Source organism: Parus major, chromosome 15 (assembly GCF_001522545.3).
Source record: "Parus major isolate Abel chromosome 15, Parus_major1.1, whole genome shotgun sequence".
Classification (NCBI taxonomy): domain Eukaryota; kingdom Metazoa; phylum Chordata; class Aves; order Passeriformes; family Paridae; genus Parus; species Parus major.
The window spans coordinates 5256259-5279633 of NC_031784.1; the positions used below are offsets into that span (position 1 = coordinate 5256259).

A 23375-nucleotide genomic window follows, 5' to 3' on the forward strand; every position below is an offset into this window, starting at 1 on the left:
GCGCGGGGGCCGCCGGGAGCGGGGCGCGATGCGGGCGGTGCTGCGGGCGCGGCTCGGGTGGGCGCTCCGCGGGGCCTCGCTCGGCCGCGCCCCGGGGCCGCCGTGCTGGAGCTGTGGCGCTGCGCTCCCCGGCAATGACGGTCCGCCGCGCTTCTGCCCCGGCTGTCAGGCTCTGCAGCCGCCGGCGCCGCGGCCTGACCTTTTCCGCCTGATGGACTGGTGAGTGTAGGCGGGGCGGCCGCGAGCCCGGCCGGCCGCGGGTCTCACCCGCCTTGTGTCCTGCAGTGACCGCTCGTTCCGCATCGACGCGCAGCAGCTGCAGCGGCGGTTCCGGAGCCTGCAGCGCGCCGTCCACCCCGACCGCTTCGGCCAGAGGCCGCCGGTGAGCGCCGGGCCGGGCGGGAGCCGGACGCGGTGTGGCGGTGGCGGGGGCTGAGCACGTTCCTCTCTTCTAGGCGAGTGGGAGTGGGTGAGGCCTTCGGCTGAGTGGCGGGGTCGCAGTGTCGAGTCCCCACCTCTCTCCCGCTCGGGGAGTGAGGGGATTCGCCTGTGTTTGTCTTTCGGTGCTCAGAAGAGACTCTGCCATGGATTTGCGGTGGAGGTGGACGATGAGGGGCCGCTGCGGTTCGCCAGGCCTTAGCTGGGTGCACTGACACAGTTCCCAGGTCCACAGAGCCTTCTCAGTTTCACACACGGACTGGTGTGGGGACGCTGGTGTTCCGCATGTAACAAAGTCTGTTTTGACACTTGTTACTAGCTTCCAATTATTTACCATCCATTTGCAGAAAGAGCAGTACTACTCTGAGCAACACTCTTCCCTGATCAACAAGGCCTACCAGACCCTGCTGAACCCTCTGAGCCGGGGCCTCTATCTAGTAAGGTCTCCCTTAGGTATTACAGTGTTCCTATAACTGACCCTGGGGGCTGCTCTTAGGGACGGCACCTTCGCTTCAGTCCTTGATGTGCTAATCTGCATTCCACTGAAGAGGATCACCCGAGATTGAAGGGAGACCAAAGTTTGTCCAAAAAGTATCATCTCATTTGCTACTCATCTTACACTAATTTGTCTTTCACATCACACGTGGTGTTTGGGCATGGCTGCTTAATCAGAATTTCAGTGTGGCCCATGGCAGCCTTTTTTATGGCTTTGGGTTATGGTCTTTTCTGGTTTTGGGTAGCTGTTTATTTTTATGGTCAGCCTATGTATGGAGTTAATTTTCAGACTGACTCTATGCACTGTATGTTTATCTGATATGAATCTGAGTATGCCCCACTAAGAGATTTAATATTAAAGAAAATAATTCCCATTGAAATAGATGTGGGAATATTTATTTTCAAATTCCCATTTCCTCTGCCAGCTGGAGCTGAGAGGAGTGGAGCCAGCACAAGAGACAGACTCTGATGCAGACTCAGCGTTCCTTATGGAAATCATGGAAATTAATGAGAAATTAGCAGAGCCCAAAAATGAGGATAACCTTGAAGAAATTGAAACTTTAATTAAAGGTACATTATGATTTGAGGAATTTGTACAGAGCTAAAATACTGAATCTTGTGTAATACAAGAGTCTGAAAGCTTTTAACTGTTTTGGTGTATTTCTTGTAATGTCTTCAATTTGTGTTAGTCAGGAATTGACTCACTGCAAGAGCTTCTTCTGCCCTTTTCCAGTGTTGTCTTTACCCTTTTATGTACTTAAACATCACATCTGTCTTGAGAACATTTGTATAACAGAATGTATTCTGATGTCAAAATAAACATATATAGGCAATAAAAAGCAATTTACTCAACCTTCATCAGGTGAGGGGTAGTCAATTGTTCCAAGGAAAAAACCTGTCAGAATGAAGTTGAATAAAATGCTTATCTGACCATGCTAAATTATGTTATTTATATAGGCATTGTAGTTCTTTCACCTTCTTTATCTGGCAGCCATTATATTAAGTGTTTTTTCTCCTTACACAACCAGCTTTCTTTTTATACTGTTGGTGATGCCAAAAACATTTGGTTTACTGATATATTTAATTCTTTGCAATAAAAGCCATGTGCTAAAAGCATTTAGAATAACTAGAATAAAAACTGAGTAGCACAGGAGAAAATTAACTGCAGCAGGGTAAACTGATATACCAAAAATAATTTAGATTGTTGGGAAATTAGTGACCGTTGATGTGCATTGGAAGTTCTGTCAGTATACCTGTTTAAACAAAGAAATACATGTTTGAAATTATAATTAAATCAACATTGACAGCAGTATTATGAAAAATTTGCTTGGCTCTTAAAAGCTGAAACTAGTAATGAACTTTCCCACCACAGGTAGTCAGAATGCAGGGGTATAAAATATCCTAAGTATAACAAAAAGTAAATGAAATAATTTGTTTTGCAGTTAAACAAGAAGAACTGACCAGAGAGGTGACTGCAGCTTTTGAAAGAGGTACATGTTTTTGAGAAGTTTTTAGCTGCCATACATACAGTTAAATGCTTAAAGCTCCACACTTACTAGCAAATATTTCCTCAGCTATGGAACAGAAATACTGCATTAACAAGGGTTCTTTGTTAGGTATTTAGAATAAGTACTTCTAAACTGACATTCCTGCTGTTTTGGGAAATTCAGGACCTCACATTAAAAGCAAAGTGCAGTACAAAAGTTCCATTCATCTTGCATTTAAATAATCATTTTGAGTGGGAATGTTGATGCTAAGAAATTGTGTGTTTCCCAGAACACTGGGAAGGACAGACTTCATCTTAGACATATTCTGAGGTTTCACACTTGAATTTGGGAGATGTTGTTCTGCAGTCCTGGACTGCAGCAGAGCAGTGAGTGCTGTTCTTTGCAGTGAAAGCCACAGAAGCTGTGTGGCAAGTAAAGGCCTGTTCAGCATAAGGTTTTGGGGACTTCCTGTGCAATAATCAGCATAACTTTGTTCTACAAGCAATGGATAGGCATAAATTTGAACCATTCCGGAGCTTCTGAAGCTGGGAAGAAACCTTTGTGGTTCTGTGCCAGGTCCAGAATGCTGCAGGTTTGTCAGGGGTGGGTGTGTGTAACTGTAAACATCAAAGTGCTGGCTGAGCCTGGCTGTGAACAGTTACATCCTGTTACTCCGTGCCATGAGAAGGACTGTGTTGCATTGGTCTGCAGGTCATAAACCACCCTCACCTTTAACTGAGGAGAAATTGTTTCAATATCAATTTTGGAATTGACACTATCCAGTGTCGAGACCACTCTTCCTCATTTGCATTTTTCAGTTATGTCAGTTGCTCTATTTATACACATTTTAAACGAACAAAAACATTTGTATTGCCTAGTGGGTAGATCAATGCTGCAGCCATTTTATAAAAGTCATTAAAGGATATTCATTCATATTTCTTTTCCAAATTGTTCATTGTTATGTGTTTTATGAACATTTGAGTTGAGATGTTCCCAAACCATCTGAGATTAAAACAACAGGCACCATGGTTTTAATAGTGTCTGAGTCCTTGCAGCTCACAACTCTTGGTACTAAAACAGGTGCTGTCACTGAAATCTTAATTTTGAAAATGCAAATTCACCTCTCCCTAAAGTAGTAATGTTTTATTTCATTTCAGATGATCTTCAAGAAGCCAAGAAGCTGCTAGCAAAAATGAAGTATTTTGCAAACTTAGAGGATAAACTAAAGGCCAAGAAGATCCCTTCCTGATGTTGCCTCCTTTGCTATTCAGAGTCTGTGTTATTTTCAATTAAACAAATGGTTTTGTTATCAAAATCAGACTAATGATGTTTCTTTCCTATACTTACATAAAATGGAATTAAAATTTCTTATACTTCCTTAATTCTGAGAGGAGGAAAATAAAATGTGCAAGAAATCCCATGCTTCCATGCTTGCTGCAGCACTTCAGTAACAGATGGCATTTGGAAATGCTTACAGCCAGGAGAAGTTGTACTGGGTAAGGTGGGCCACTGTCCTGGCAGTGACAGCTATGGAAGCAAACATCAGAGGTGCACACAAACACAAGATGTGAGATTTCTTACTTCCTAACATGTGAAGAATTTATTTTAAGTTGAGAAAGAGTCCAGGAAAAAGTACTCAAGAGGGGGCAGAAGGCTCATTCAGCATGTCCTACAGGAGGGTCCCTGTAGTTTAAAGGTAAAAAGTATTTAATTCTTGTCATCTGTCCTCTCTGCTACTTCATGCTTCTTGGTATGTAGATCTCAGTCTGATGGGAACTAGAAGTTTTACCCTGTTGCATAGTTTAAAATGTTAAGATGCTAGATTAGGAAAAAAAATAAACCAAATTTAAACCCCAGGAATTCTTCTATCAGGATACAAGTCTTTATTACAAATACCAGTAACTCAGAGAGGTGCTGTACTTGCATTTTACAGTACAGTAATAGGACTGGATGAGGGATGTCTTTAAGGCTTTCCAGATTACATAATTGGAAAAACAGAAACTAAATACCCCCCTTCCTGCATAAACTGGGGTATTTCAAATATCAGTTCTCAGTTCTCATGTAGGTTTTAACAAGAACTCGGATTGTTACACTGAGCAAAGCATTTGTATGCACCAAATGATCCAAACTGAAGACAGGGCTTTGGAGTCTGAATTATCTGCAGAAATCTGCCAGAAAGGCTCAGTGAACATCCTCCCTGGCATTTCTGCATCTGTACAGCACCAGGTTACAGCTAAACATCAAGTTCTCTGTGGATAACACAGTATATTGTTAATAGTACTTCAGCAATACTAACTTGCCTTTAATTACACTTCCTCTAAATACACAGGAAGATTTAATAAGCCACTTGATCATGTATTACACTCCTAATTTAGATGGCTATGTTCATAATTCTCACTGAAGTTCTGTTGCATTTGTGAAACTATGCAGAAATCTTTAAAAATTCATCTTGAAGTTGTCTTCTTTCATAAAGCTCCGTTTCCTTTTTCCTGGCATTTCTTCCATAATTGAGTTTGTGAAATTCCTTTTTGATCTCCAGAAAAGATTTGTTTTTTGTCTCAGGAATTATGAGAAAGATGAAAGCAGCAACAAAGAAGCACTCCAGTAAGAACACCACAAAACAATACTGCTTCAGTCCATTCTGAAAATAAATGTGATTGCAACATATTTCAAGTGCAATAGTAGATGTGAGAAAATAAGCTTTTTGTTTCCATTCAAACTTAACATTCCTGCTCAGATGTTTTTTAAAAGGAGTCATTCAACCTATTCTTTACCTGTAACTTTGTAGAATTTCGGTTTTTAGATAAAAGACTGCTGTCAAGTGCTGTGCAATTATTAGGTAGATACTTATTTTAAAAATAAGATAAACCATTTAAACAGTCAAATGTCACAATCTAGGGAGAAGTCAACATTTGCTACTTAGCTATCACATATTTTAAGATTATATAATTGAAGTTTTTCTGAATGGTATTTTTCAATGCTGTACATTAAAAAAAACCAAACTGTCTTACTGAGAAGCAGAGCTCAACCATGAAGAAAGGAGAGGCAGATCCAGATATCCTGATGCATGCTGTTCCTGCAGGTTTTGCTGCCAAGAATATGTACTAAAACTAAAACTACAAAGCAGGAGATGAAAGCCTGTCTTGTCTTTCCTAATAATCTGCTTACAGAACTCTCAGTTCAGCAAGTTCTCAGAGATGTGACCCACTGGCCACAGGTACCACCTCAATGTTACTTTGCCAAAAGGCACAAGGCACTATTGAAAAATGTTCTATATAAAATCAGTATCTGATTAAGTTTTTCTGCTTTTGATACTTTCTCTGTTTTTTTTCATCTGAACATTGCCCTCCAGTGCATTCAATTTACTTTTCATTTATCATGTCATATTGGGGTTTGTGATGTGTTAAAAATACTTTCAAGAGGGACTGAATCTAGTTAAACTTATTTGAGAGGCAGTATGCATCCTGGTCAAGTGTCACTAATATATACAAGTGTATATAATACAATACAAGCAATGGGATGGAACCTGGGAACAGATGAAATGGAAATTGTGATATGCATACTCACCACTATGAAGGGAAAGAGCATCCCAACTGTGAAGAAACTAATCCAACTCACAGTCCCTGCAATCATGTAGGCAGCAGGACGTGAGGACTGTACAAATAGCTCAGCTGTCAGGGTGTTTGTTATGCCACCTGGGGATGGTTCAGAAACAGAACAGAGAATTGTGCTGAATTTCCATTTGAGGTATTTCCAATGCTACAAAATATTGACTTGTTTTTGAATATACAATTACCTGATCTATTATAATTCCTAACAGCACAATTCTGAGGCTACTGCCCTTGCAGGAAGTTTCCTACTGCAACACAGCCCCATTTCAGCAGCACTGATCAGGGAACAGGCCCCTTCTGAAAAGTGTAGAACCCCTGTGCTCTGAAGGTCAGAACTAAGCCCTCCCTCACATGTAGCTGCCCCAGAAGTGTGCATGGTAAGCCTCAGTTGTGGGCTACAGGATGGCCTCACTTGGATTCCTTAGCCACTTTGTGCCTTAGCACCACCACAGGCTGCAAAGCCTTCTTGCCTGTGTGATACCCCGGCCCCCCAGACCTTCCACCACTCACACACATTTCTGTGCAATACCTGGGCCCAGCCCAAAGCTCAAGATGAAGGCAAATACACACGTCATGCTCATGTAAGGCACCCAGGAGTACAGCTCCTGAAGCAGAAGAGAGTGAGAAAGTTTAGTTCAGACTTTGATAATACAGTTTTAAAGTCTGACTTAACAGTTACAGTTCCTTTTGTATTTAATTTCAACTAAGACCAGCAGTCTTTCATGACTCTTCTACAGTTAATTTATTTAACAGTTCTGCTTCAGAGAAATTAAATAGTGTTCATTCAATAATTTTTACTAAATTGTATCATAGAATTACATAATCATAGTGTGGGATGGGCTGGAAGGGACTTTAAAGCTCATCCCATTCCACCCCTGGCCATGGGCAGGGACATTTTCTACGATCCCAAGTTGCTCCAATCTCCACCCAACCTGACCTTGGACACTTCCAGGGATGGGGCAGCCACAGCTCTCTGGTCAGCCTGTGCCAGGGCCACCCTACCCTCACAGGGAAGACTTTCTTCCTGATACTTCATCTATCCCTACTCTCAGTTTAAACCCATTCCCCCCTTTCACTCCTCAGTCACATCCTGTATTTGGAACAAGTCCTTTGCACCTGATAAGTCAGAGAGAAGGTCAGAACAGTGCACCAGAGAGTCATGAGGAGATAACCCCCAATGATAAGGTATCTTCTTCCCACATAGTCTATCAGCAAACCCTGTGGACAAGATACAATTGTCTGTTAATGTACTGATCTCATTTTTACCAATATTCTTCAAGAAGAATAATTACACTGTACTGGGAGCCTTACACAGGAGAGGGCTGTGACACATTCACAAACTCCAGTGCCCAGTGTCACATACGGGATTTTTTCTGCCAAGATCCCAGCTTGTTCAAAAACATAAGTTGCGTAGAAATAAATCTACAACAGAAAAAAAACCCAGCAAAAATAAACAATGATGTTTTTCCGGTATTTAAAACACTGTCTGGAAACAAAGTCAAGCTCATACTAAACATACAGATTAGTGTATTTTATATTGTGACTTACCAATTTAACATAAGGAGAAATAACAATCTGTTAAATTAATGTCTAAGTAAACATATTGCTATCATAAAAGCCAATAGGATCATTCAACTTACTGAATATTCTTTATATTCTTAAACCAGACACACTGGGATAAGCTGATCCTCTGATTTTCAAAGGAATTTTTTTCAGAGGAAGAATGAAGTCATGCTTTAAAAAAGTTTTCATACCAGAAATGCAGAAATGAGAAAAAAATGAAAGAGAAACACCAAAATAATGCAAGGACATTCTTTCCCATTTATCCCATTTCTCTGAGCTTCTCTATGTGGATCCTTTGTGTCAATAAATGGTTGAAAAACAGGTAGAAATGAAATAATTATTTAAGCTGTTTGTTCACATCAAGTCTTACAGCATTAATGCCACTGAGCTGTTGGCCCATTGTCATCACAATGACAGTGATGAGCTGCCACCTCACACCACGGTCAGTGAATAATTGCCAGGGCTTCTTGGGTTTCTCCCCATCTAAGGCAAAACATTCCCGCTGGATGTCTTCCATCTCCCTTCGATACTCTGAGGAGCCATGAAATCGTTTCAAAGCTACAAATAGAAAAAAATAATTTACATTTACCTATGAACCACAACTCCTAGCAAATCATCTCTTTCCATAATGACTGGCTTTTGCTGGGATATGAAAAATTTGCTTTGTGACTTGTTTGTTCCTTGCTGTTTTTTCAACATTTTTTGCTGTGATAGATTTGGAGAATTCTGTGGCATTTCTTTGCTTCTTTTTAGAGGATTATCTGACCTTGAAATACTCACTAAAATATTTTGTATGTGAATGTCAGACCTTCAAACAGTCTTTTCCTTAAAGGACATTCTTACCAGTTTGAAGTGTTTTGCTTAAATTCTAGGCAGATATTGAGTTCTTTGTTATGGCTCTGACTTTAATGTTGCCAGTGGGATGCAGTTAGTGAGCTGGAGCAAAGACAGACAATCCTTCTCCTAAGGCAAATATAATCAGAAGTCACTTGGATCCCAGACTAAAATCTTTACAAACAGTCTTAAAGAGTATACAGCATCAGTTTCTTTAAAATCTTCATGATCAAATATATCTCAAGTGACAATTTGTCTTCTTAAGGTGAACAGTAGGAGTTCTGATGATCCTGATAATCACTTTCCACTAACAGTAATCAGCTTGAAGCTCCAGTCAATGCACTTATATTTGAAACAAGATAATAAAGCTTTGTTCATGTTATTATAAGCCCATTATAAGCTCCTCAGTTCCACAATCCCTCCTTCTATATAAGCTCACTGGATGAAAAACATGGGCCAAAAAGCACTAGATGATATCACTGTGCTGTGTGGAAAAAGATGAAAGGACAACCTGGAACCCAATATATTCATTGTACCCTTGTGGAGAACAGAAAGTATAGACACTGGATATTACCTTTGGCACAGCTCAGCTCATCACCTCTGTCAATAAGAAGATATCTGGGACTTTCAGGAAACCATGGAAGGAATAAAAGTTGGGCTAATGCTGGAATACAGCTGCTGGATAGCAACAGAGGCCAATGCTTTTCTCCACCTAATAATTCTCTGTGAGAAGTGTGGAAAAAGAAGGAAAAGAAATACAATAATTAGGAATTGGTTACTATTTAGTCCAGTATATGCTCTTGGAACTTCTAAGTTCCAGCTGGATGAAGGCCTGAGCAATTTCCTCTGATCATACAGGGAACAAAAGCAGTGGTAGTGCTGTGAAACAGAAATGTGAGTCCTTTGCTCTCGAGTCCTGTCTTGCCAACACCCACTGTCTCTAGCAAGAAATTGGCAGAAAACATGAGCTCAGCTCAAATGTGGCTGCTTTACTGATGCTGTTCTGGTGACACATCTAAACTGACACTACTTCCCTGAAGAGACAGCGCTGATGGCTGGCAGTAGGAATGACTCAAGCAGGATTTTCTTCTCCCAGGGGGACCTTGTGTGAATTCTAATGCTACAATGGCACCAAGGAATGTTCTGCAAGCAGTTGTAGGAAATTGGAATTCTTTACATAGGAGTAACAGTAAACAAGAAAGAAAACAAACAAAAAAAAAAAAGCATTTCTTACCTCAAACCAATTATTTGACCTGTCAGAATTCCCCCAGTCAGAAAGATGGAAGTCCCCATGGCCAAGCCACCTCTTAAGTGTTTTGGGGCAAACTCCCCAATATAAAGAGGCTGCACACAGAGCCCAATACCTGCAATTAAATGGAAAAAACATTTTCCTATCAATACAAGTTGCTTTGCAAAGAGTTACTAAACCAAAACACATACAAAATGGGACTTAATTAATTGCCTATTCATTTGGCTGCCTTCAGATTCCAAGCTAAACTACAGAACATTTTCATCATAAACATGTATCATAAAACTTAAAGGATCAGAAGTAACAATAATTGATCATTTTCCACAGTTTATTGATAGTAGGAATATGAAATCATTCACCTGAATTTATGCCAATCAAAAACCTTCCAGCAATCAGTAACTCAAACAATCCTGTAGGGAAACTGATTCCCATTAAAATGGAGGCTAGAATTGCTATAACATTATTCATCAAAAGAGCTCCTTTCCTAAAGAGGAGGAACAAAATAATAATAGTAATAATACTACTACTAATAATAATAATACAGAACAAACAAAAAACTGACTAAAACAAACAAAAACCCCAAAACTGAAAACAACCCACCCCAACCAGACATTAAGGAAACCTGTAACAATGTGGGTTTTTAAACAATTTTCCTTTCTGATAATGTGGGGGGTGGAAATGGACTTTATACTGAAGAAACATGCTATTCCCTGGAAACCCAGATATCTGATGCAACTGCTTATGTTTTTAAAAATGTCTAAACATGTAAGAATCATGCATAAATATGACAGAAATGCCTGATAAAGTAGGGGTGAGGTTTCTTCATTTAGGCAAATGAAGTACAACAGATGAAGCAGCATCTCCTTACTGGCACAAGGCCTGCAAATGTGTTGGGGGGAACTCATGCTTCCAACACGCTCTGTGTGCATTCTCCTACTCAGATTTCAGTAAATGTAATGCAAACACTAAATCAAAGGTCATAATTCAGGGCTCATCCTTGAAAGTCACATTGGAATAAATGGTAACATTTAACTAGAAAACTCTGTTTTAAAGTGAAAAAAACATGTATAGGTACCCAAGGTACTCTTTTCTCCCACTCTTTCTCCATTTATTTACTTTCTATTCCAGTGGGAAGGTAGGAAAAAAGCAAACATGCTTTCATATGCCTGCTGCTGCAACTGACCTGCCCAGCCGTATCGCCATGCTGCCTCCAATCAGGGCTCCACACAGGCCTCCAAGGGAAAAGATGGAAGCAATGACAGACCAAAGAAAAGTCAGCAAATCTGAATTCAGTTCCTTGTGATAACGACTACTCCAGGTTTCGTTTAAGAACTTGTGTATATGCTGCAGTAGAAAAGAGTGATGAATGTGTAGCATTTTATACAGCCCTACACATTGCACTACAAATAACTTGCACCCCAATCCTAAAAATCTGTTCTGGGAGTTAATTCTAAAAGATATCATCTGACTGGCAGAATCTTCCTTGACCACAAGGAAGACCTTGTGTTTGCTACTCCTCACAAACCTCAAAAGCTGCTGAGCAGCTCTGCTTTGTGCCTGCCTCAGGTGCTGCAGCAAAGGAGAAACACAACCCTGACATGCACTGCCACGAGAGAGCTCTGAGGTCCTTCTGAACAAGGAGGGGAACAGGGTGAATGGTTTGCCCTACTATTTTTAGGAACATCTCAGAGCACCGAGGCCTTGCAACCTAAAAAATTTTACACTCAGGGGACTCATTCTGACACTTGATCTAAATCTCCCTGCCTTAGTGTAATCCAAAAAGTCATAGTAAAATCCCTTTTTCAACTTTAATAATACTCCACCTTTCTTAGAGTATTCATGTGTCAGAACTTTTAAGCTGTTATTCCACATGTTTGGTTTTCTAATATTTGACTTTAGAAACTCTTGAACTGGCATGTATCTCTAATCAGAAGCTCCTGTTCTTTGCCTGCAAACAAAGAAGGATAAACTTCTTGGATAGTAACTATCTCTTCTTCCCTGTTATCCAGTGATAGAAAGAATGGGAATGGCTCAAAGCCGTGTCAGGGGAGGTTTAAACCTGACTTTTGGAGAAACAGTGGTGATATCCTACAGAAAGGGTGGTCAAACAGAAGAGCAGGCTTCATAGACAAGTGGTCAATGCTCCAAGGACATTTGGACAATGCTGTTAGCAACATGCTTTAACTTTTGGTCAGCCCTGAAGTAATCAGGTAGTTGGACTAGATGGTCATTGTAGGCCCCTTCCAACTGAAAATGTTCTGGTCTATTCTACCATTAGTGTTACCCTTAGTAACTGAAAAATATGTTACTTATTCAGTTAATCCTTCTAATAATAAAGGTATTTATGGGCTTATTTGGCACTTTTGTCTGACACAGAATATCTCTGCTGAGAGGTACTCACAAACAAATGCACATGAAACCACGTGGGAAATTAAAAAGATTCCTTCATATGAGAGGAAGACTGCTTCTGTTCCCACTGCCATCACAGCAAAAACATGTTTGGCCTCTTGGCTGAGTTCATAGAGGAGACAGTCCAGTGAACAAAAGATGAGTTTTTACCTGTGTGGGTGCATTGATAATAGAGACATTATACCCATACTGAAAGGTCCCTCCAATTCCAACAGCACAAACAGCCAGGAACAACGTCCAGCTGGGAAGCTGGGGAACAAAAGAAAGTCATTGGCATGAAAAGAGATAGGACCTTGAGCCCACACACATGTAATATCTAAAAGAAAATTACGGTGAAATACATCATTTATTTAGTTTGGAGCAGTGAAAGTATTTGTTTAAAAAAAAATGCCTGAACTCCAGAACACTTGCAGCAGAAGCATTTCAGGCTGGCTGTGGCCCTGATAATTAACCTTCCTTAGAAATACCATAATTACAGGTCTCCAGATTAAGTGTAGGCAACAAAACCATTACAGCTGTTATTAGAAACTGAGTAAATGTTTTTTGCATAAGCCACACTGCTCACAGTGTCTGTTTTTAATGAAAGAATGCTAGGACAGTTTATGTTTGGTGTTTAGAGAAATAAGGACTAGGTATAAGAATTAACCAAAGCTCAATTTCTGTGAGTCACATTTTAACCAAGATGTGAGAAGTAACATTATTTTATTTTCCTTTAAACAATATTTTAAGTCCCTAAAATGATTACTTGATGTCTGCAAGTTGGTAGCTGCAAAGCCTGAATAATTTGTTCACTGGCAATAATATTAAATTTAAAGTTTATTGGCATATTGGCATATATTTTTTTTAATTTTTCAATATCTGTGACCTAGTTATATTCTCAAATTAGTATTTACAAACTAAAACTCATACAGTCACAGATTCACAGGTTTTAAGGTCAACAAAACTAGGACTGAGATGCATTCAAATCTCAAGAATCTAACTGGTCATAAAAAATGCTTTGGATGAGGCCCCCTGGCCAGAGATCACCAGAGATTTGTACAGTGTTTGATATTCTCATGCAGTGCTCACTAAGTTTACTTTTTACTGAATATGATCATACTAAAAGTAACATCCAGCTCAAATGCTAGCAAGCCTTTCATTTTAAATTAGGTCCTAATTTCATCTCATAGTATTTTACTGGCTAACTTCTGCTCAACACAACAAGCTCTCCTATATTAAAGGCACCTCTGATCTGATTAGTGATCTAATTTCTCTTTCCTTCATATATAAAGGCTGTACATATTTATTTTAATAAACTTGTACTCCCTGAGTTTCTCATTGTAAGGTATGTAGACCAACTAATTCTTCATCATTCTCATTCTTGGTCCAGTTCCCAGAACTGCTGATTTATTCCAGAGACTGTACTGTATTCTGAAAGAGCTGTGTCCTTCCTAAAGATAATTCATCAAAACTTCCTTCCTTCGTTCAGGACTAAAATTTGCAAGTTGAAATTGATCATATTAAAGTAAAATCCTATTAACATTTCCTTATGGTTTCCAAGAATAAAAAGTGTTTCTCTGAATTTCAACCAAAGCAATGAATCAAGAGTAATAAGGGCTGCGGTGGGTATGTCAGGAAAAAATAAAACTTGATGTGGTAAATACTGGCACTGCACACTCAGACCCTTATATTAACAAAGTACTGGAAAGCTATTTTGTGTGTCTTGTGGGTACAGCCTGGAATCTAGAAGGGACAGTAGAGAAACAAACAACCCAAAATAATGAACATACATCATATAACTTAGGTTTTGTTATGACAGATCTTTTGTTCTTCCTGCTCAAATCATCTGGGCTCGTGACACTGGCATGCTATCTCACATTGGACTTTGGAGAGAACACGGATAACAGCCTCGTGTTCTGTCAGCTACTGAACTCCTGACAGTTTATAAGGGCGTTCACCTCATCTCAAAAACATAACACAAACAAAATTCAATACGTATTCAATGTAAAACACGAGAATCAGAAAGCTGCTTTTATAACTTCCACATTTTAACACAGCCAGGCGTCCAAGGAAAGCACAAAACTTTATGAGTCTAATCACTTAATATATTTCTATTTAAAAGCTAACATGAAATACCCGCATATTTCACAGCTGTACATCATTGCTAAAAGTACAAACTCCCTGCAGGATCCACCTTCGGAGGCCAGGATGGTTCTGCTTACCTTGCAGGGCGAGCTAGACCCTCTGAGCAGGGGCTGGTGCTCCATTCTGAGCATGGGCTGAATTAGATTTCCTTTGCAAAATTTAATAAACTACGTTACATGAAAAAAAATAAATTGCCAAATAATTTAATTTACTAACGTGCTAATACATAGCTTTGCTTTTTATGTTGTTGTTGTTTTGTTTGTTTTGGGTTTTTTTTTTCCCCGCCCATTGGGACCCTCCTCAACGGTTCAGAACTTTTTTGTGACAGAGATGTCCAACTTCGACAAAGCCTCAGAGCAGCCTCAGGGAGCTTTTCCCATCTCTTACACTGTGTACATGCACTGTCCTTCTCCAACTCCGCGCAGAACCCGCAGCCTCCCGCAACTAAAGACAAAGACGGGGGGTTACCGTGTGCCGGGGCGCCATCCCTCCCTCCTGCCTCCCGGAGCTCAGCTCCGCTCGCCACCTCCCCGAGCCCGCCTGAGCTTCTCAGCTGACCGGGATTTGGCTGCCGGACCGTGCCCGCCCCGCTGCGGGGATTAGGCAGGGCCACGGACACCAGAAGAGGCTGTCTCGCCTCTCCTCAGGGACACCGCGCCGCCCTCACGGCCACGGTGGGGGCCCCGCGCTCAGACTGCGCCTCCCACAGCAGCCGGGACTACAACTCCCACAGGTCCCACAGCACCCGGGACTACAACTCCCACAGGCCCCCAGTGCCCGGGACTACAACTCCCAACAGTGCCCGCGGGTCCTTATCCGATCGCGGCGAAAGGCCTGGAAGGACCCGGGCTGTAACGGCGGCCGCAGCTGCGGGCCCGGCTCGGCCCGAGCGAGCGCTGCGGCCGGAGGCGGTTTCGTGCGGGGCTCCTGCGGGAGCGCCTCGGGCAAGGCCGGCGCGTCGCGCAGCGCGGATTGCGGCGTTGATGTGCGCTCTCTCCCCCGCAGCAGGAAATGGCAGCGCTAGGCAGATCCTGCCAGGGCATCCCGGCGGGCCCGGCCGTCGAGCTCCCCACAGCGCCGGCCGCTGCAGCGGACCGCCACGGCCCGCAGCCCTTAGCCGGCGGCCACGGCCGCCTGCAGCCACCCGGGATGGTCATGACAGGGATCGGAAACGACGGCGTCGATGGATCCTCCGGCCTCTGTCTGCAGAGCAGCTTCGACCTGGCCTCTCTGGCCGCGCTCGGGTGCCACAACGAGGGGCTGACGGTGGCCCCGGTGAGCTCCTTCACCAGAAGCCGCAGCCAGTAAGTGCCAAACCCGTTCCCGCAGGGCCGAGCCCAGAGCGCCGGCACTGGGAAACTGCGCAGGATGCTTTGCGAGGCGGCTGGGATTTGTTTCCCTGTTAGCAATGTTGCACTAGTAGGAGGTTAGAATTGTATTGTGGTCGGCTAAAGACCACCCTGGCTGGTGGGGGATGAAGGAGCCTTTTAAAAGGCAAGAAAGTGTACCAACGTTTTAGGGTACATTCAGACTCGTTTATGTTTTTCAGTATTTTTTCAGTATGTCCCGGTAATACAGAGTATTAAGAGATTCAAGCTGGGTCGTATGTTGCTTCTTGAAGCATTTGAGTTTTAGCAAAAATTGGTCTTGCCCCTTGTGGAATAATAAATAATGTAAAGGAGAAGACATTAGCATGGAATTCTGTTCAGGGAAGTGAGCAATTACAGGTGCCTTTGACTTCCTTTGGAAAAAAGTGGTCATTTTATTCCCTTCACAGCTGGTGACATACTGTGACTGTTGATCTCAGATAAAATTTTAAAAGGGAGAAAAATATTGCTTGAAAATACCAGTGTAACCAGAAGATATGATTTGAAACTAAGTAACCCTTTTTCTTTTGTAGTGTCTCTGTGCGATGTGGAAAGAAGCATAAGCTAGAAGAAGAGGCAGAAGGGTAAATTAATTTGTCTTTTATAGCCTGAAAAATCTTGATTTGCTTTTTGTTTTGTGAAAAATTTGATAACATCTCACCTACAATACAAACAGGAAGGAAATCTATCATTGTTTCTGTTTGGAACTCTTCCCTTGAATTGCACATGAGCCCAAATTCATTTCTGTTACCTAATTAATTGTGTGGCACTGATTTTCCTGAATAGGTACTCACATTTTACTAAGAGCAATGTGAATTTATTTTCTTTGTTGAGGTTGCATTGCCATAGTGTGTCTATGCTGCTGAAATGCACATTCTATAGTATTTGTTCCTGTAGAATGCCACATTTCTTTTTTGACAATTGTAAACTCACTTTGTTTCCTAGCTGTCCTGTGCGGAAGAAGAGACTGACAGGAGCCAAAAATTGCCCTTTGAATCCCAACACTGAAGAATGGATTCTCTGTGCAGGTCAGCAGGCAGCTGGGGAGGTAGCAAGTCAGTATGGTGGCAGCGGTCCTGAAACTGCCATGTTAGAAATTCCCTGTGAAGAAATGGATCAGACAATGGGGGAACAGCAATGCGAGGTTGCTCGCAGGAAACTTCAGGAAATTGAGGACAGGTAAATGCAGGGATTGAGTAGCCTGGCTTTGCTGAGCTTTCCCTATTTTGGTGGGCATTCAGGGGTAAATCTAGCACTTAGCAGTGTGATAACACTGCTGTAAGTCTGAGGTGAACCTTCTGTTCAAATGATTTCATTTTAGGCTACCTGTGGTTCTGTGAGTCCTCAGACTGATCTGAAATTGAGAGTGCTAGAGCAGGAGATGCTGAGTAAATAACACCCTGCTCACAATCATTATGCAGCTTCAATATACCATAATGGGGTTTAATGCTCTTCTGTGAGTATCCAGAGCTCAAATTATAACATTCACCTCCTCTGGCTTGAGCTCAGCTTTTTTTCAACCAGCTGCAGCTTGTTCTGTAATATACTTAAAATAGATGTGAATTTGTCAATGTAGAGAGTAGTATGAACCAGAGAGGTCTCTCTGCACATATGCAGTAAGGCTGAGATTCATCTTGCTGATGGGGTGATGTGGGGTAATGGGGTGGCTATAGACAGTCTGCTATAGTAATTTAATAAATTTACTGTGTATTCTGGCCCTTGAAAGATTTCTGGGAATGGCATGTGTATGTATCAGTTGACTGCAGTTGAGCTGGTATTCCAAAATATCTAAAATGACCACTGCAGATGATTAGAAAAGCCAAGTTACAGAAATTTTAAAACAAGATTTTTTTGTAGATTACTCCATAGATGATGCATAAGGAGAAGCAAGGTACTGTTAGACTGTTATTTTTTCTCATGGGTAAACCAGAGTAGTGAAATATATCTCTATTATGTGTCTGTCTGCTTTGGTCCTCTTGGAGGATTGTTCCCTATTCTTCCCAGCTACACTGCTAAATTTTCTATAAAAGGTTTACCAAAAACAAAGGAGATGTTTCCATTTATTCTAAACACTTCAACAATTTCTGCTGATTTAATCTCAGAAACTGGCACAACATTGTGAAAAGTGCAGCACTGTTTTCAGTACCTTTGCAATAATTCTCAAAGTCCAGTTATGGGGAACTGAGCAGATGAAGCAGCTGCATAGCTGAGACTCATCTGTGTAATGTGACTGAATCATACAGTTTTCCTTGGAGGGAATTTGTTTCTTTTCTCTCAGTGTATGTCTGCACTGACACTGCTGGGGTACCACAGGGGTAACAAAGCTAGCTCAGGTACCAGAAGTGGCATTGCTGCTCGAGTGGCTTCTGTGATGAATCCTTCTCAGGGTATTTTGGCCCAAGAGAGACTCGTGTTAACATGGCCCTGCTGCTTCTGGTACCCAGCCTAGGTCAGAGATCTGCACAGAGCAGAACACGTAGATGTGACTGTAGTCTGCAGTGGATGTTCCTGATAACAGTATGCTCAATAGTGTTTATCTCCCTCTTCCCCCTCCATTCCTAGGATAATTGATGAAGATGAGGAAGTTCATGCTGATGGAAATGTTAGCAATCTGCCCACTCTTATCCTGTCAGATACCCTTAAGAAAGGGATGAAGAGGGATTTTGGTGAAGTCCTGACAAAGAAAATAATAGAATCTATGTAAGTTCTGGAGGAAATCATGGTGCTATGTAGCTAACACATGCAAATGAAAAGAGAGACCTCGTTTCATATTTATGGAGATGTCCTTGATTACTGCATGATGCAGCCAACATTGTATAACATCTGGTTTAAAATAGGAAAAACTGTCCTAATGTAAAAAAGAAATAAGTGTAACTGTAGTGGTCATCAAGTATCTGTTTTGTACTCCTCATTTCTACAGAGTGAAATTCGTTGAGTGAACCAGTATAAGTTTTGGTTTTATGTATATGAATTTTCAAAATGAGAAGCTCCTGAAGCGTGACCAAGTGGTCAAGTTTGGTGCAAAAAGAGAGGAAATACAGGGTTCAAACTAGAAATAATGAACCTAGTTAGGGAACAGGAAATTTAATAGGGGGGAAAAAAGGTATATATTTTCTGGAATATAGTCCCAGGCTAGCTCAAAGGATGAAGATACAGGTCTTCTGCATTTAATAGCTGTTCTTGGAGAGCTTAAATTTTACTGAAACTCCATCCCTTCTAGGAGCCGTCCTTCTATGGAGCTGGTGCTTTGGAAACCTCTTCCTGAATTTATGACAGATAAACTGAAGTCTGTTTCTGTTAAGAACTTCAAGCAGCAGAGTACAGAAGGGTGTCAAGCTAAGCAGCCAACACCAAGAGCTCCCTTTGACCCACAGACTGAAACGTTCTCTGGATCACAACAGACTGCCATGTCTCCAGATCCATATGCTAGTTTGGGAATATCTGGGTGTGCAGAAGAAGAAATGGAGCTGTAGATGGCAGATTTTAGACTGGAAGTGGTGAGCTTCTGATGCTTATTGTTGGTGTTTTTTGATTATTTTTTTTCTGGTTTGATGTGTGAATCTGAAGTTATATTATTTGTTTTTTGTTTTCTTACTAACAATCATAAGCACACCACAATCATAGGGTGGCCAGGAAACACATTAAGATTTCTGTGTTCCAATCTTAAAAATTCTTACTTTTACTGAAAAGGTAATTCAGAGGCCTTTGAAACAGGGAAGTAGCTTTTCATCTTGCTTAATGGTGAAATATCCTCTTAATTGCCCTTGGTAAAGTATAAAATCCAAATGTTGAATGTAACTGTGGCTTAAGCCATACCTTTCTTCTTACTGAGCCATTGAAACTGGTGCACATACTATGCTTGGCCATTTGGTTTAATTTGAATTACAAAATGTAAAGAAATACCTTCAAATCTAGTCATGGAGAGAAAAAGAATCCCTCTGCTAATACAGCTTTTCACACCATCCTATCTGTTTGGACTTGATGTAAACCCAGATGTAGAAATTATACAATCCATGGGGTGGTAGGGAAGGAATATCACAGCTGAGCTTAAGTCTTTTGCTTGGTAGAAAGTAAAGCTAGTACTTATAACTTGCAGGATACCTGCTAACTTCTGTCATCTTTGGTTCATTGGCTTCTAAATTTTATTTGTGGGTTTTTTTGTCTCCCTCCCCAAACAGTTCAAAGTTTGGAGAAAAGTGGTTCTCAGCAAAGAGGTTCACATTTTACATTGTGCTGAGATTCTTTGTATGCATGGAGTTGGAAGGTCAGCTGAAAACAGTGTAACTTATGATTAAATGAATGGCATCCATTAATTTGGACAAACATGATAAATAAATGAGATAACAGGGAGCTGCTTGCTGCCATAGGAGAGTCAGATGCTGGATTATTGTCTGTACCCAAGTCCCAGCCTTTGGTAGTGAAGTAAAGGAGATGCCTGTCTTTTTCCTGAGAATCTAGACATAGAATTTAAGCCACAGTATGTGCCAATAATACAACATCATATTGTTGATACAGATGTATGCCAAAAGCATTTTCTACCCTGTGCAGGTTGCCAAGGAAAGGAGTCCACAATGAGCTACTGCTTGTACCTTTTCTCAATGCACAGCAGTTCCTTATGGTTATGCTTTAAGTTGTTTAAAAGTTTTATCTTTTATTTGTAAGTCCTTGAGCTTTCTCAGAGATACCTGAATGGAGGCTTTTCATAAGAAATCCCTTTCCAAGTATTAGGTTCTGCTCAGAGTCCTATGTCCAAATCTGGTTTTGACGTCTTGCTAACATAAAGGAGCAAGTAGACAGTAACACAGCTGCTCACATAGTGAATCTACTCTTGCTCTGCACAGCTAAGAGATAATCCTTGTTATTCTTATATTCTTTACTGTTGAATAACCCATAGCTGAAAGTTTAAAATCAAGCTTCTCTTTTTGCAGTCGTCCTTTGTTTTGATTGTTCAAAAGGTACCTGTTTGTTAAACCCTGTTTATCTTGCTGCTTTTGTTGGAGGTTGTCTGAAATTTTCTGTCTCTTGATAAAACATTTCAAAGCTTCACTAAAAACACTCCAGCATTTGATTAGGTATTACTCTAGAAATGAGTATACACCTGTACCATTCTGGAAGGTTTATTAAGTTGAAGAACATGTGCAGCCTATCTTGCTATAATGCCTAATTCCATTTCAGGGTCCGCCATAAATCTCTTGCATGAACCGTGTAAAATTTCTTACATATTATTAAGCTGCTGAAAGTGTTTAAATCCTACAGCCTTTGACGTGCTCCAGTGCTTGAGTAGAATGTAAAGCAGTGCAGTTTGGAGAAGGCTGTAGTCACTGCAGGTAGAAAATGTGGTGCCTCCAATTAAGTAACTGGTTTTCAGCTTGCTGGATTATAGCGAAAGTTTGAAGTTGGAAGCATTTTAGGTGAGAGCTCTGGAATCCTAAATAAACTGAAAAGAAAGGATGAAAATTTCAAAAATGTGATGAGACCATCTCAGAAACAGTAAAGTTGCAACTGAAGATGTAAAAAAACTATAGGAGGCCTAAATGCATCAAAATGATGCAGTTGCTTTCCTCTTAAAAACACCAAATTGCTTATCAGATTTGCAGAATAAGAAATTGTAGATGGCTTTTAAGCATACTTTTTTTTTCCTGCTAGGTTTGTACCAAAGGTTGACTTTCAGAGGTGTCTTTCCTCTTAATTCAGTGCCAATAGGGCATCACTGAGCTGTTACCTGCCATCTAAAACATAGTGGTGCACTGTTGACAAAGACTAGGAGTAAAGAAAAAATTGTCTAAGAATTTAGCTTTGACAGAAAACATTTGCTTTCATTTTTTCACAATGAATTTCTGCCCTTGTGATAGGAGACAGTGAGGTTGTGTTGCTTGAATTGAGCGAAGAGTGGGCTAGAGTGGGAACCAAGTGACAGAACTAAGCAAGCTCCTTGCTACAGCAATCACTTGGGAGAGGGTGACTGGATGAAAGATCAAGCTGTGGGCATTTACAGACTTCTGTATTTGTGAGTTTAATTTGTTGTCTTCGTTAAAAGACTTTTATTAATGCTGTTCACAAACAGGATGGCAAATGCGATGCAGTATTAGGAAAAACCTTATTTTGAGATACGGAAGATCTGATTCTGGTCTGTCTTCTCTTGGGACCAAATCACCCTTTGTATGTCAGTTTTCAATAAATTTTCTAAAATATTTTTTAGATGACTGTTTCATTCCTGCTAAGAGTGAAAAAACCTTGAGAGCCTATGTGCAGTCCTTCAGCTGGACAGTGAAGCACTCTTCTGACTTAAGATTTGAACTTAACTATGCTATGTCAAAGGCATGCCACCCCTTTTTTTTCCTCTACAGTATTCAACAGGACAAGGGAAGGCAACAGCAAGGTAAAATAAAACAACCCTTCCTGGCAGCTTCAGTTTTAAGTCTGTCATGATCCCAAAGCCTCTGACAAAGCAACAGGGGTACCAACAGGTATTGCTATAGTTTTCAGGTATTTCATTTTACTTCAGAATAAAACTATTCAGAACTAAGCAAGCTAAGTATTCTTAAAGTTAAGGAAAGTTTGAGGAGAGTTTCAAGTTCAGATTTTAATAATTTCATTGGAATGTAAGACTGGGCTTTTTGTGTACTATCTTAAGTGGACTTGAGTCTAGTAGAAAATACTAGTGGCTTACAGGAATTCTGAATGGTAGTAAGCTTCTAGATGCCAAACAAGAACTAGTTTTCTGTTTTTAGCGGAAGAGATCTCAACTATTAACAGCTTATTGTGGGACCCAGTGCTTGCAGTTAGTCAGGATAAAGCATGCTAGGAGACAGCTGGTAAGTTGAAAAGGGGAAGCAAAACAGTGTAAAGACCATGTCCCTGAACATTTCTGTCTCCTGTGCTTAACAAGGTTGAAATGCTAAGCATATGCCATGTCCTTCTGTGATGGAAAAAAGACTGCAACACAATTTTCCTTGGATTTTTTAGATGTTGAAATGGCTTGCTCACAGTTGCCAGGAGGGGTTGGGGCTCCATAAAAAAGTGCTAACAAAATGTAATGCAAAACTACAGATCAAATCCTCACTTCTGCTCTATTTTGGACTCATGACTTATTTGATACTCTTGCAGTCATCCCTGTTTTCCAGCTGGAAAGCAACTTGTTCTTCTGACTACTTGGATTTTCAACCTAGATTGAAACAACACTGTAGTGTAGTCTGTAGTCCTTACCCACTGTTCATGTAGAATCCTTCAGTATAAGCTAGGTTACTCAAGCTTGTAATCCAAAGCAGTCCTGTCATCTTGAATGTTATTGACCGAAACATCACTGGTTTTCTTTCCCCCCCAGCCCAAGTTATTTTTGTAAAAACTGAATGCAAAACATGAAATAGTATTGAAACCAAGAACAGCTGTTCCAACACCTAAAACAGCTCTTATTTTTGGTATAAAATTTCTTTTGTCTCCAAGTGTTTTTAATATTGTGATAAATTCTGGATTCTGGAGCAAACAGATTCTGGATGTGGACAACGACAAGTCCTGATGTCTTGTCTCCTCCTGACAAGTTCCTTTGATGCTTCAGGATTTCCTGTGGTAATAGAGAATCTGCAGCCATATTCATACCATGTCTGTCTCACACCCAGCTCCCCTCAGACTGAGAATCTTGGACAGCATTACTTGGCTACCAGGGTGCCACCACTGCCCTGACTTTTGAATATTTGGCCTTCAAGCTCCTGCCACCTGCCTGCCTTACAGGGGCTGCAGGTTTTGCTGTAGTAGCTCTGGCCCTCACACAAACCCCTCTACCACATCCAGTGCCCACAAA

General features: G+C 41.0%; 3 protein-coding genes across 12 annotated transcripts; 2 read left to right on the forward strand and 1 right to left on the reverse strand.

Annotated features, from left to right (window-relative positions):
• Window positions 1–18: 18 nt before the first annotated feature.
• On the forward strand, window positions 19–3744 carry HSCB (HscB mitochondrial iron-sulfur cluster cochaperone). 2 transcript variants are annotated; one of them, XM_015644001.3, is made up of 6 exons: window positions 19–219; window positions 286–382; window positions 786–875; window positions 1359–1503; window positions 2376–2423; window positions 3578–3744. In XM_015644001.3, the coding sequence occupies exons 1-6, from the start codon at window positions 29–31 to the stop codon at window positions 3667–3669; spliced, it is 663 nt and encodes a 220-aa protein (XP_015499487.1). In that variant the 5' UTR covers window positions 19–28; the 3' UTR covers window positions 3670–3744. The 2 variants fall into 2 exon arrangements, with proteins under 2 accessions (XP_015499487.1, XP_015499488.1); XM_015644002.3 differs by lacking the exon at window positions 786–875.
• LOC107211676 (solute carrier family 2, facilitated glucose transporter member 11-like) lies at window positions 1477–14938 on the reverse strand. Of its 8 annotated transcripts, XM_015643991.3 has the most exons (13): window positions 14679–14938; window positions 14288–14358; window positions 12237–12335; window positions 10861–11021; window positions 10037–10161; window positions 9663–9792; window positions 9003–9151; window positions 7965–8152; window positions 7343–7453; window positions 7148–7249; window positions 6561–6636; window positions 5988–6115; window positions 4281–5061 (listed from the first exon to the last, which is right to left on the reverse strand). In XM_015643991.3, exons 2-13 carry the CDS (start codon window positions 14339–14341, stop codon window positions 4843–4845), a joined length of 1542 nt encoding a protein of 513 aa, XP_015499477.1. In that variant the 5' UTR covers window positions 14342–14358; window positions 14679–14938; the 3' UTR covers window positions 4281–4842. The 8 variants fall into 8 exon arrangements, with proteins under 8 accessions (XP_015499482.1, XP_015499477.1, XP_015499478.1 ...); XM_015643996.3 differs by lacking the exon at window positions 4281–5061 and adding an exon at window positions 1477–2186 and having other exon boundaries at window positions 14288–14938; XM_015643992.3 differs by lacking the exon at window positions 14288–14358.
• Window positions 14939–15100: 162 nt separating this feature from the next.
• CCDC117 (coiled-coil domain containing 117) lies at window positions 15101–21770 on the forward strand. Of its 2 annotated transcripts, XM_015643999.3 has the most exons (5): window positions 15101–15514; window positions 16111–16161; window positions 16523–16756; window positions 18140–18277; window positions 18798–21770. In XM_015643999.3, exons 1-5 carry the CDS (start codon window positions 15222–15224, stop codon window positions 19048–19050), a joined length of 969 nt encoding a protein of 322 aa, XP_015499485.1. In that variant the 5' UTR covers window positions 15101–15221; the 3' UTR covers window positions 19051–21770. The 2 variants fall into 2 exon arrangements, with proteins under 2 accessions (XP_015499485.1, XP_015499486.1); XM_015644000.3 differs by lacking the exon at window positions 18140–18277.
• The last annotated feature ends 1605 nt before the right edge of the window (window positions 21771–23375 follow it).

Bases quoted from the DNA above. Each gene is read 5' to 3' on its own strand.
- CCDC117 (XM_015643999.3), top strand. From the start codon at position 15,222: ATGGCAGCGCTAGGCAGATCCTGCCAGGGCATCCCGGCGGGCCCGGCC. The intron at 16,162-16,522 runs GTAAATTAATTT...TTTGTTTCCTAG, and splicing joins CTAGAAGAAGAGGCAGAAGG to CTGTCCTGTGCGGAAGAAGA. The intron at 16,757-18,139 runs GTAAATGCAGGG...CTCCATTCCTAG, and splicing joins CTTCAGGAAATTGAGGACAG to GATAATTGATGAAGATGAGG.
- HSCB (XM_015644001.3), top strand. From the start codon at position 29: ATGCGGGCGGTGCTGCGGGCGCGGCTCGGGTGGGCGCTCCGCGGGGCC. The intron at 876-1,358 runs GTAAGGTCTCCC...TTCCTCTGCCAG, and splicing joins TGAGCCGGGGCCTCTATCTA to CTGGAGCTGAGAGGAGTGGA. The intron at 1,504-2,375 runs GTACATTATGAT...TTTGTTTTGCAG, and splicing joins AATTGAAACTTTAATTAAAG to TTAAACAAGAAGAACTGACC.
- LOC107211676 (XM_015643991.3), bottom strand. From the start codon at position 14,341: ATGCTCAGAATGGAGCACCAGCCCCTGCTCAGAGGGTCTAGCTCGCCC. The intron at 12,336-14,287 runs GTAAGCAGAACC...TTTGTTCCCCAG, and splicing joins GGTCTAGCTCGCCCTGCAAG to CTTCCCAGCTGGACGTTGTT. The intron at 5,062-5,987 runs GTGAGTATGCAT...ATTTATTTTCAG, and splicing joins TGCTCTTTCCCTTCATAGTG to AATGGACTGAAGCAGTATTG.